This window comes from Bos indicus, chromosome 3 (genome assembly GCF_029378745.1).
Source record: "Bos indicus isolate NIAB-ARS_2022 breed Sahiwal x Tharparkar chromosome 3, NIAB-ARS_B.indTharparkar_mat_pri_1.0, whole genome shotgun sequence".
NCBI lineage: Eukaryota > Metazoa > Chordata > Mammalia > Artiodactyla > Bovidae > Bos > Bos indicus.
In genome coordinates this window covers 8,895,163-8,907,585 of record NC_091762.1, presented here as the reverse complement: position 1 = coordinate 8,907,585, position 12,423 = coordinate 8,895,163, and the positions used below count along the sequence as shown (strand labels likewise).

General features: G+C 42.4%; 1 protein-coding gene across 8 annotated transcripts in view; it reads left to right on the top strand.

Moving 5' to 3' along the window:
- The first annotated feature begins 2,340 nt into the window (after positions 1-2,340).
- Positions 2,341-12,423, top strand: part of LY9 (lymphocyte antigen 9) — a 30,828-nt gene continuing 20,745 nt past the window's right edge. For 3 of the 8 annotated variants that reach the window (XM_019987707.2, XM_019987697.2, XM_070783390.1), the window contains exons 1-2: positions 2,342-2,540; positions 11,336-11,659. In XM_019987707.2, the coding sequence (XP_019843266.2) occupies positions 2,417-2,540; positions 11,336-11,659 (448 nt within the window). In that variant the 5' untranslated portion in view covers positions 2,342-2,416. Of the gene's footprint in view, positions 2,541-11,335; positions 11,660-12,423 lie in introns of all 8 variants that reach the window. The other 5 variants (XM_019987744.2, XM_019987737.2, XM_070783407.1 and 2 more) reach the window with 3 other exon arrangements.

The window sequence follows — 12,423 nt, the reverse complement described above, 5'->3', positions numbered from 1 at the left end:
ATTCAGAAGTGGCCACAGGACTGGAAAAGGTCAGTTTTCATTCCAATCCCAAAGAAAGTCAATGACAAAGGATGTTCAAACTACCACACAATTGCACTCATCTCACACCCTATCAAAGTAATACTCAAAATTCTCCAAGCCAGGCTTCAACAGTACATGAACTGAGAACATCCAGATGTTCAAGTTGGATTTAGAAAAGGCAGAGGAACCAGAGATCATATTGTCAACATCCGTTGAATCTTAAAAAAAAAAAAAAAGCTGAGAGCTCCAGAAAAAATCTACTTCTGCTTTATTGACTATGCCAAAGCCTTTGACCGTGTGGATCACAACAAACTGTGGAAAATTCTTCAAGAGATGGGAATACCAGACCACCTGACCTGCCTCCTGAGAAATCTGTATCCAGGTCAAGAAACAACAGTTAGCACTGGACATGGAACAACAGACTGGTTCCAAATCGGGAAAGGAGTATGTCAAGGCTGTATATTGTCACCCTGCTTATTTAACTTATATAAGTCCATCTTGCAGAGTCCATCATGAGAAATGCTGGACTGGATGAAGCACAAGCTGGAATCAAGACTGCCAGAAGGAATATCAATAATATCAGATATGCAGATGACACCACCCTTATGGCAGAAAGCAAAGAGGAACTAAGAAGCCTCCTGTATAAAGTGAAAGAGGAGTGAAAAAGCTGACTTAAAACTCAACATTTGGAGGGAGAAGGGTTCAGGATGGGGAACACGTATATACCTGTGGCAGATTCATTTCGATATATGGCAAAACCAATACAATATTGTAAAGTTAAAAAAAAACTCAACAGTCAAAAAACTAAGATCATGGCATCTGGTCCCATCACTTCATGGCAAATAGATGTGGAAATAATGGAAACAGTGACAGACTTTATTTTCTTGGGCTCCAAAAGCACTGCAGATGGTGACTGCAGCCATGAAATTAAAAGATGTTAGCACCTTGGAAGAAAAGCGATGACCAACCTAGACATCATATTAAAAAGCAGAGACATCACTTTTCTGACAGAGGTCTGTCTAGTCAAAGCTATGGCTTTTCCAGTAGTCATATTTGGATGGATGTGAGAGTTGGACCATAAAGAAAGCTGAGTACTGAAGAATTGATGCTTTTGAACTGTGGTGTTGGAGAAGACTCTTGAGAGTCCTTTGGACTGCAAGGAGATCAAACCAGTCAATCCTAAAGGAAATCAGTCCTGAATGTTCATTGGAAGGACTGATGTTGAAGCTGAAGCTCCAATACTTTGGCCACCTGATGCGAAGAACTGACATCACTGACAGCATTGAAAAAGACCCTGATGCTGGGAAAGATTGAAGGCAGGAGAAGGGGACAACAAAGGATGAGATAGTTGGATGGCATCACCGACTCGATGGACATGAGTTTGAGCAAGCTCTGGGAGTTGGTGATGGACAGGGAAGCCTGGGGTGCTGCTGTTTACGGGGTCACAAAAATTCAGACACGACTGAGTGACTGAACTGACAACCTACCTTCTCAACTCGATTATACAACTGTCACTTACAATATCCATCCTCAGGGCAGTTTCCCTGGTGCTTTTTCCAGATTAGTTAAAAGTCTTTCAGTTGCATTGCCAGGAATTCAACACAAACTGGCTTAAACAAAGTAGGGAATTTGTTGGATCATTGTATTATTTATCCACTGCTAGGTAACCAATTATGAAACTCGGCAGCTTAAAACAGTAAACATTTATTATCTCACAGTTTCTATGGATCAAGAATCTAGGCACAGCTTAGCTGGGCACCTGTGGCTCATAGTCCCTCACTAAGATACAGTAAAGGTGTCGGCCAGGACTATAGTCATTTCAAGGCCCTCCCGGGGGAGGATTCACTTCCAGTTTCACCTCCATGGCTCTGGGAAAGCCTCAAGGTCTCATCAACTATTGACATTAGTTCCTTGCTGGCTGGAGGCCATCCTTACAACATAATACCTATCTCCTTGCATGAGGTCAGGGAAGGATGGGGGTGTGAAGGGAGGGTAGAGAGGGTCAGCCCAAAATGGAAGCCAAATCCCATCCCTTCTGCCATATTCTACTCACTAGAAGCAAGTCACTAAATCCATCTCATACTCAAGAAGAGTTGATTACACCAGGGCATGTATTAGTTATCTCTACCTGGAGGTAGAGATCTTTAAGGGGCATTTCAGAGCCAAGTTTAGAACCTAAGTCTCCTGAGACTGAAGCAAGTTATGCCGGTTATAGGTTTGCAAGTACTGTAAAGGTTTATAATAGACTTTGGAGCTCTACCCCAGCCTGAGCATATGGGAGGAGTCTGTGGTGCTCGGTATAAACAGCCCTCGCTGGGACATGCACACACACACAGTTTGCGGAAGCTGTGGTAAGTGCTTCCTCCTTCAGCCCATGATCTGAAAGTAGATCATCATGGCGAGCCCAAGGAGACATACAGATGACTGGGCTCCGCAACCTTTCTCCAATAAGCCACCGAAGAGTCAACCACACGTATTCTCTCCCTATCTATGGACCCTTCTCCTCTTCTTGCTCTTGGGTAAGTCCACACTGTGGCCACTGGTATTCCAGTGAAGCTGGTCACATTTTTTCTGGGGATTCTAGTTATTTAAGGGCTTCCCAGGTGGCACAGTGGTAAAGAATCTGCCTGCCAATGCAGGAGCCGCAGGAGCTGTGGGTTCCATCCCAGGGCTGGAAAGAGCTCCTACAGGAGGAAATGGCATCCCATTCCAGCATTCTTGCCTGAAAAATTCTGTGGACAGAGGAACCTGGTGGACTATTGTCCTTGGGGTCACAAAGATTCAGACATGACTGAGCAACTGAGCATGGCACACAGCACTAGTTGTTAAAACCAGGAAACTGTCTCCTTTTGGTAATTTTTCTGCGGGTTCCACCTTACTGTGAGCTGTGTGTGTGTGTGTGTGTGAATATACATAGTTACACACCATGAGTAGGTGAATTTCTAGCCCCAGACTCAAATAACCCCAGGTTCAGACTCTATTCCTCTTGCTCTTACATTTTCAGGATAAGAAATGCTGCACAATGAGTTTGTTCCCTATGCAATGTGGGTAAGACCTGCAGAGGGATACCAGAAACTTGTCCTGATAACAAATCACCTACCAGTTTCCAAGGGAGGGATAGGACTGCTGCTGCTGCTAAGTCGCTTCAGTCGTGTCCGATTCTGTGCAACCCCATAGATGGCAGCCCACCAGGCTCCCCCATCCCTGGGATTTTCCAGGCAAGAACACTGGAGTGGGTTGCCATTTCCTTCTCCAATGCATGAAAGTGAAAAGTGAAAGTGAAGTCGCTCAGTTGTGCCTGACTCTTCGCGACCCCATGGACTAGAGCCTACCAGGCTCCTCTGTCCATGGGATTTTCCAGGCAAGAGTACTGGAGTGGGGTGCCATTGCCTTCTCCAGATAGGACTGCTGGAGCTTCTTTTTATATCCTGCCTTGTTTATCACATGTTTGGAGGCTTCACTGGGGATCTCAAGATGGTCTGGTGGCCCTCAGCTAGTTGGCTTCTATCTGAATATCCTTTCTCCCCAACATTCTACCTCCCCATGAAGGCCCAATTTCTGCTAGTTTCTGGGAACTTTTCTCAGGAGCATGGCCTGAGCCACCTCTCTCCAGTGGGCAGAGCTGACCCAGTACCCAGAATGGGTCTCAACCACTGACACAGTGGTAGCTACTGTCCCTCTGGAATTCTGCTTCCTCATCAGGGATTTAGAGAGGATAATGCAGGAGCACTAAGGGCCTGACAGCAGTAAGGATGAAGTTAGTGGCCGAGCAGTGAGGAGAATTCTAGAAAACTCTCAGATGCATGTGTAGGGGTAGAGGGACCCTAGACCTCAGGCTGGATTTCAGTCTAACCTGTCTTCACTTTCTATTTCATCTTTGTTCACCATAAGAACACAGGTAGCAGCAAAGCTATTTATATTCACACTCAACTCTTGGGGTGCTTCCTGGTTGTGTTGGATAAACCTGGAATTAGCCACATTCAACGGCATCCAGATGGTCAACACAGTGAATTTCAAACAGTTCAGGGCATCTCCCTCTGCCTGACACCACCAGTTAGGGCGACCTCAAGCCTCACTGTTTTGGTCTAGAAGGCAGTTTTCTTGATTCTTCTGTGTTTCCAAGGAGTGATTTCAGGAACTTAGGAGGCAGTAGCGTGAACAAGTCCAACCCCCTGCCCCCAGGTTTAATATAAGGAATATTCAAAATTAAGTCCTTGTTCCATCATTTATCAGGTGTGTGAGCCTCTATTTCTTAAGTGTAGAATACAAACAATAAAATGTACTATGCAAGACTGTTTTATAGATTAAGGATGTATGTGTAAGTGCTTGGCATACAGCTGGTGGAAGCTGTGTTTGTTATTATAATAATCACTGTTATAAGTACATTATTCAATAAATATTAAAGGATGGGCAAGTCAAATTCAGTTATCAAAATCTTTAAACCTTCCCTTTAATAACTTGTCAAACAATGTAGTTTAAGATAAGATGGATGATACCTGCAACTCCTCTATGGGACCTATGTAGCACTGCTTGCTGCAATAAGATCTGACCTGTAGGAACCACATCTTGCTCCTCCTCCCACTGACATGTGTGAGTTTTTGTTTACCATTGCTGTGAGGACAGACAAGGTCAAGACATATTCATATGCTCCCAGCCAAGATCTACCACCTTATGGGCTCCCAGGATGGGGTAGTCAGTGCTTCCAGCCTCTATACCCCAGGGTATCATCTACCCAGAATCTGGGTTCTGCCACTGATCAACCCTGTAATCTCAGGCAAGTGGCTTAAACTCTAAATTTCAGCTCCTTATCAGAAAAAAAAGGGCTTCTTATGAGATTAATTTTGAGAATTCAAATGAATGATTTCTACAAAGTGCCTAATACACACATAGCAATCATAAGCAGGGTGTTCTGGATGACAAGAGCTCTCTTTTAGGCAACCAAATCACCATAACATCAGCTGAGCTTCTGTCTTCTGAATCTGCCCCAGAGTCTACCTGAACAGACCCCTTCACATCCAGGGTGTCTAGTCCTGTGTCCTACCTGGCAGCCTCTCCAGAAGGTCCAAGTGCTCAGCTGATGGGGGTCTGAACAGAAACCACTCCCCTGGCCTGCACCAGGCTCTACTCTGCATCTATGTTTTCTGTGACCTTTAAGCTTTAAGAACATACTTCAAATTTTCCCATCCTTCCCAGCTATTCTTTGGCCTCTCCACTCTCTCCAACATTCTCTACATATTTTTCTTTCTTTCTTTCTTTCTTTTAATATAAATTTATTTATTTTAATTGGAAGCTAATTACTTTACAATATTGTATTGGTTTTGCCATACATCAACATGCATCCACCACAGGTGTACACGCGTTACCCTTCCTGAACCCCCCTTCTACCTCCTTCCCCATACTATCCCTCAGGGTCATCCCAGTGCACCAGCCCTGAGCATCCTGTATCATGCATCAAACCTGGACTGGTGATTCGTTTCACATATGATATTATACATCTTTCAATGCCATTCTCCCAAATCATCCCACCCTTGCCCTCTCCCACAGAGTTCAAAAGACTGTTCTATACATCTGTGTCTCTTTTGCTGTCTTGCATACAGGGTTATTGTTACCATCTTTCTAAATTCCATATGCGTTAGTATACTGTATTGGTGTTTTTCTTTCTGGCTTACTTCACTCTGCATAATAGGCTCCAGTTTCATCCACCTCATTAGAACTGATTCAAATATATTCTTTTTTTTTTTTTAATTAATTTTATTTTATTTTTAAACTTTACATAATTGTATTAGTTTTGCTAAATATCAAAATGAATCCACCAAAGGTATACATGTGTTCCCCATCCTGAACCCTCCTCCCTCCTCCCTCCCCATACCATCCTTCTGGGTCGTCCCAGTGCACCAGCCCCAAGCATCCAGTATCGTGCATTGAACCTGGACTGGCATCTCGTTTCATACATGATATTTTACATGTTTCAATGCCATTCTCCCAAATCTTCCCACCCTCTCCCTCTCCCACAGAGTCCATAAGACTGTTCTATACGTCAGTGTCTCTTTTGCTGTCTCGTATACAGGGTTATCGTTACCATCTTTCTAAATTCCATATATATGCATTAGTATACTGTATTGGTGTTTTTCCTTCTGGCTTACTTCACTCTGTATAATAGGCTCCAGTTTCATCCACCTCATCAGAACTGATTCAAATGTATTCTTTTTAATGGCTGAGTAATACTCCATTGTGTATATGTACCATAGCTTTCTTATCCATTCATCTGCTGATGGACATCTAGGTTGCTTCCATGTCCTGGCTATTACAAACAGTGCTGCGATGAACACTGGGGTACACGTGTCTCTTTCCCTTCTGGTTTCCTCAGTGTGTATGCCCAGCAGTGGGATTGCTGGATCATAGGGCAGTTCTATTTCCAGTTTTTTAAGGAATCTCCACACTGTTCTCCATAGTGGCTGTACTAGTTTGCATTCCCACCAACAGTGTAAGAGGGTTCCCTTTTCTCCACACCCTCTCCAGCATTTATTGCTTGTAGACTTTTGGATTGTAGCCATTCTGACTGGCATAAAATGGTACCTCATTGTGGTTTTCATTTGCATATCTCTGATAATGAGTGATATTGATCATCTTTTCATGTGTTTGTTAGCCGTCTGTATGTCTTCTTTGGAGAAATGTCTGTTTAGGTCTTTGGCCCATTTTTTGATTGGGTCCTTTATTTTTCTGGAGTCGAGCTGCAGGAGTTGCTTGTATATTTTTGAGATTAATTCTTTGTCAGTTACTTCATTTGCTATTATTTTCTCCCATTCTGAAGGCTGTCTTTTCACCTTGCTTATTGTTTCCTTTGTTGTGCAGAAGCTTTTAATTTTAATTAGGTCACATTTGTTTATTTTTGCTTTGATTTCCAATGTTCTGGGAGGTGGGTCATAGAGGATCCTGCTGTGATTTATGTCAGAGACTGTTTTGCCTATGTTCTCTTCCAAGAGTTTTATAGTTTCTGGTTTTACAGTTAGATCTTTAATCCATTTTGAGTTTATTTTTGTGTATGGTGTTAGAAAGTGTTCTAGTCATTCTTTTACAAGTGGTTGACCAGATTTCCCAGCACCACTTGTTAAAGAGTTTGTCTTTTCCCCATTGTATATTCTTGCCTCCTTTGTCAAAGATAAGGTGTCCATAGGTGTGTGGGTTTATCTCTGGGCTTTCTATTTTGTTCCATTGATCTATATTTCTGTCTTTGTGCCAGCACCATACTGTCTTGATGACTGTGGCTTTGTAGTAGAGCCTGAAGTCATGCAGGTTGATGCCTCCAGTTCCATTCTTCTTTCTCAAGATTGCTTTGGCTATTCGAGGTTTTTTGTAGTTCCATACAAATTGTGAAATTATTTGTTCTAGTTCTATGAAAAATACCATTGGTAGCTTGATAGGGACTGCATTAAATCTATAGCTTGCTTTTGGTAGCACACTCAATTTCACTATATTGATTCTTCCAATCCATGAAAACGGTATATTTCTCCATGTATTAGTGTCCTCTTTGATTTCTTTCTATATATAGGTCTTTTGTTTCTTTAGGTAGATGTATTCCCAAGTATTTTATTCTTTTCGTTGCAATGGTGAATTGAATTGTTTCCTTAATTTCTCTTCCTATTTTCTCATTATTAGTGTATAGAAATGCAAGGGATTTCTATGTGTTGGTTTTATATCCTGCAATTTCACTAGATTCATTGATTAGCTCTAGTAATTTTCTGGTGGAGTCTTTAGGGTTTTCTATGTAGAGGATCATGTCATCTGCAAACAGTGAGAGATTTACTTCTTCTTTTCCAATGTGGATTCCTTTTATTTCTTTTTCTGCTCTGATTGCTGTGGCCAAAACTTCCAAAACTATGTTGAATAGTAGTGGTGAGAGTGGGCACCCTTGTCTTGTTCCTGACTTTAGGGGAAATGCTTTCAATTTTTCACCATTGAGGATAATGTTTGCTGTGGGTTTGTCATATATAGCTTTTATTATGTTGAAGTCTCCCTGGAGTCAGGAGTTTTCTGGTGTTCTCAGAATTTGGACTTAAGCCTCCTGCTTCTGGTTTTCAGTTTCACTTTTACTGTAGCCTCAAGACTTCTCCATCTATACAGCACCATTGATAAAACATCTAGGTTAAAGATGAAAAGTTTCTCCACAGTGAGGGACACCCAGAGAGGTTCACAGAGTTACATGGAGAAGAGAATAGGGAGGAGGGAGATAGAGGTGACCAGGATGAGATGAAGTGGAATCAAAAGAGGAGAGAGCAAGCTAGCCAGTAATCACTTCCTTATGTGAGCTCCACAGTCTGGACCACTCAGAGATATTCACGAAGTTACAGAGAAGAGAAGAGGGAGGAAGGAGACAGAGGTGGCCAGGAGGATAAAGGGAAGAATCAAAAGAAGAGAGACAGATCCAGCTAGTAACCAGTTCCCTAAGTGTTCTCCACAGCCCAGAACACGCAAAGAGATTCACAGAGTTGGGTAGAGAAGAGAAGGGGGAGGGAGGAGATAGAGGTGACCTGGTAGAGAAAAAAGAGAGTCCAAAGAGGGAAAGAGCAGTCAAGCCAGTAATCTCACTCCCAAGTAAAAATGGGTACTGAAGATTGGGTTCTTAAAGGTACAAAATTGATAACAAATACCAAAAAGCAAAGATTAAAAATCTAGCATAGAGGTTGGATTTTCAAAAATACAAATTAAAGAAAAAAAAGTCACAAAAATTATAAAATATATATATATGAATTTGCTTTTAAAAAAAATAGGGTCTCTCTTTTTTTTTTGCAAAGTAATAGTAGGTTATGAAAATGAAAATTAAAGGAATAATAGAGGACTTAAAAAAATTTAAAAATTAAAGAATGATAGTAAAAATATATCTAGGACTTTGTCTGGTGTTGTTGTGGGCAGTGTGGGGTCAGTTTATTTTTGGATAGTTTCTTGATCTGGCTTATATTTCTCAAGATCTATAGGCCCCTTCCTATGTAGTGGGTACTAACTACAGGGTTTTAATCTATTGCCTCTGTCACTTCCAAGGAGGTTCCCTCTGTTTTAGCTTCTTCTGTTTGCTGGTCTCTTCAGTGTCTAATTTCCACCCTGACACAAGGGGGCGGTGGTGGACACTTTTCTTAGGCTCACTTGTTCAGTCTTGCTGTGGGGAGGGAGGGACGCTGCAAACAAATAACATTGGTGTGTGCTTGCAGTATTTCAGCCACACTAGGTTTGCCACCTCTCACAGCTTAGGCTTAGGCTCTAGGTTGCTCTGCCGGGAACTGTCTAAGGCTGGCCCTGGGCTGCATACACCTCCCAGGTCTAAGCCACTCAGGTTCAGGCACTCGGGTACTCCTCAGAGGCGCAGACTCAGTTGGGCCTGCATTTTGTGCCCTTCCCAGCTCAGAGCAGCTCAGATGACCAGGTGTTTGGCGAGCCTGGTTGCTGCAACTTATCGCCTTCCCTGTCCCTGCTGCTTGGTTTTCTGGGTGTACATCCGGCGCACCTTCTCAGGCGGATGTTGACCCAAGAAGTCTTGGTTAACAATGAAGCATGCTTGCAGCTTGGTAGATAATGCCTCTCTGGGGCCATGATTGCCCCCTTCTGGCTCTGGCTGCCTGTCACAGGAGGGGGATGATCTGCAGCCAGCTAGCTCTGTTCAGTCCTTTGTTCTGTGAACAGGCCTGGCAGTGTCTTATGTTAGGGCTTTTCACGTGGTAGCTATCCCACAGTCTGGTTTGCTAGCCCAATTTAGTTCCCTCAGATTGCCCTCAGAGCATTCAGGCCCTGTCCTTATTCTAAGCAATGTAGCCCACTCCTCCCTGCCCAGCCCCTGCTTGCTAGTGGCAGATGCAGGTGTCTGCGCTGCTTCTCTGCTGGGGGAGTTACCATTGGGCAGGTAATCTGTGGGTTTTAATTATTTATTTATTTTTCCTCCCGGTTATGTTGCCCTCTGTGGTTTCAAGGCTCACCACAGGCTCGGCAGTGAGAGTGTTTCCTGGTGTTTGGAAATGTTTCTCTTTTTTAAGACTCCCTTCCAGGGATGGAGCTCGGTCCCTACCTCTTTTGTCTCTCTTTTTATCTTTTATATTTTTTCCTACCTCCTTACAAAGTCAATGGGCTGCTTTTCTGGGCGCCTGATGTCCTCTGCCGGCATTCAGAAGTTGTTTTGTGGAATTTACTCAGCGTTCAAATGTTCTTTTGATGAATTTGTTGGGGAGAAAGTGGTCTCCCCATCCTATTACTCCGCTATCTAAGGACCACCCCTCTCTACATATTTTTCGACCCAAAATTCCTGGTGGGAATAGTCTGAGTCCTGAACCCATCTGACTTAGTCTAGGGTTAAGCACTCTTGAGAGCCTTAGAAGCCTGGAATCTGGGAATCCAAGCTGGAGTCACTCAGCAGAACACGCAAAGCCTCTCCAAGGAAATAAGCTGCTGTAGCCAAATGTCAGGCCTCTGGAAGCCTTGGAAATAATGGTTATCAGCGATCTGAGTCTTTCCTGAGAAGAGGAAATCAGGTGCTTAATCAATGCTACCTACTATTCCCAACCCCAAGTCTTTTTTCTAAGGATAGACCAGATTTTCCTGGCCATGCCAAAGTTAAGTTAGAGATTCCCTGGACATTTAGGAAAAGGTAAGGTGATAATAGAGGTGAAAGATGCTTTTTTTGTTCCCAATATTTTATTATGAAAACTCTCAAACATACAGAAAACTGGAAAGTATTTTGCAGTGAACATTCAGATACCTCCCATCTCAGTTCTCCCATTGGGGTTTTACTTTTCTTGGTATATCACACACCTATTCATTTATCCACCAGTTTAGTCACCCATCAATACACCTTGGTTTTTTTTTTTTTTTTTTAAGGTGCTGCTTTTTTACTTCATTAGTCCTTTATGATTTACAGCAACCTGATTTTATTTCATCTCTAACACATTTCTGGAGGAAGATGGTACAGGTGGGACATTTCTAGCTTATAGATGAGTAAACTAATTCTCAGGGAAATTCAGAAATTCATCCAAAGTCACTATTCTCATTTCTTTGTGGAATAGAAGCCTATAAAGTCTTTTGTACTGATTATTGTAGCTACATTCATGAGAGAGAACGTCAGGTGAGTGAATGAATAACTTTGCTAAGCAATGGATCTAGAGGGAGGGCGGACAAAATATCATCTCATTTCTCAACATCTAGCATTTATTATCAGCATGTGTTTTTATAATGAATGAATGACTGCGTGCATGCATGCATGAATAAACAAACAAATGAATGAATGCTGGCTAGAGGATCCCAGCTGCTTCTCCAAGTCCCTCTTTTGTCTCTGCAGGGCAAGGAGCCTCTGAAAAAGACTCAGCCTCAACAGTGGTGAAAGCCATTGTAGGGGGTTCAGTGATTCTCTCCCTCAACATTTCAGTGGATGCAGAAATTGAGCAAATCACCTGGAGTGGTCCCAAAGACGCTTTGGTTTTAGCATTCCCAAGTGGAGAGATTTTGTTTTTAGACAAAAGCTACAAAGGGCGAATAAACATCCCAAAAAACAACTCTTTGTCTATTAACAAACTGACTCTGAAAGATGCTGGTTCATACAAAGCCCGGATAAACCAAAAGGGATCTGAAGACATCAATGAGAGATTCATCTTATATATCTATGGTGAGTTCTAAAGAGCGAGTGTGAGCTTTGACCTTTTATTTTTAAAAGCAGTCTTTTTTCCTCTTCAGGAATTTATCTAAGATGAAGAGAGCAATGATATTGGCCATTTTCACCCAATATAAATACAGATGTCAAGAGTAAAAAACAACCAAAATATGGTTAAGAGCCATTTGGATTTTTCTCTCTGTTAATATCCTTTATCCATCTGTATTAGCTTGTTAGAGTTGCCATAACGAAATATCACAGACTGGGTCATTTAAACAACTGAAATTCGTTTTATCACAATTCTGGAGGGTTGAAGCCTGAGATCAAGGTGTCAGCGAGCTTGATTTCTTCTGAGCCTCACTCCTTGGCTTGCAGATGGCCACCATTTTGGCGTGTCTTCACATGGTGTCCCTCTGTCTGCACGGTCTGTGTCTTACTCGCCTCTTTTTACAAGGACACCAATCGTACTGGATTAAGGCCCACATTACAACCCCACTTTAACTTAATTATCTCTTTAAAGGCTCTGTCTCCAAATACAGCCACATTCTGAGGCACTAGGGATTATGACTTCAACATAGGAATTTTTATTCATCCCACTGAATAAAAATAAAAATAGCACTGTGGTCTCTGGTCCCCAAAACTCTTGTCTTTGTCACAAAGTACATTCGCCTCATCTCAACAGCCCCCAAAGTCTTAACTCATTCCATCATCAAATTCAAAATCTTATCTAGATATCATCTAAATCATATGTAAGTGAGATTTGAGGCAAAATTCCCCTC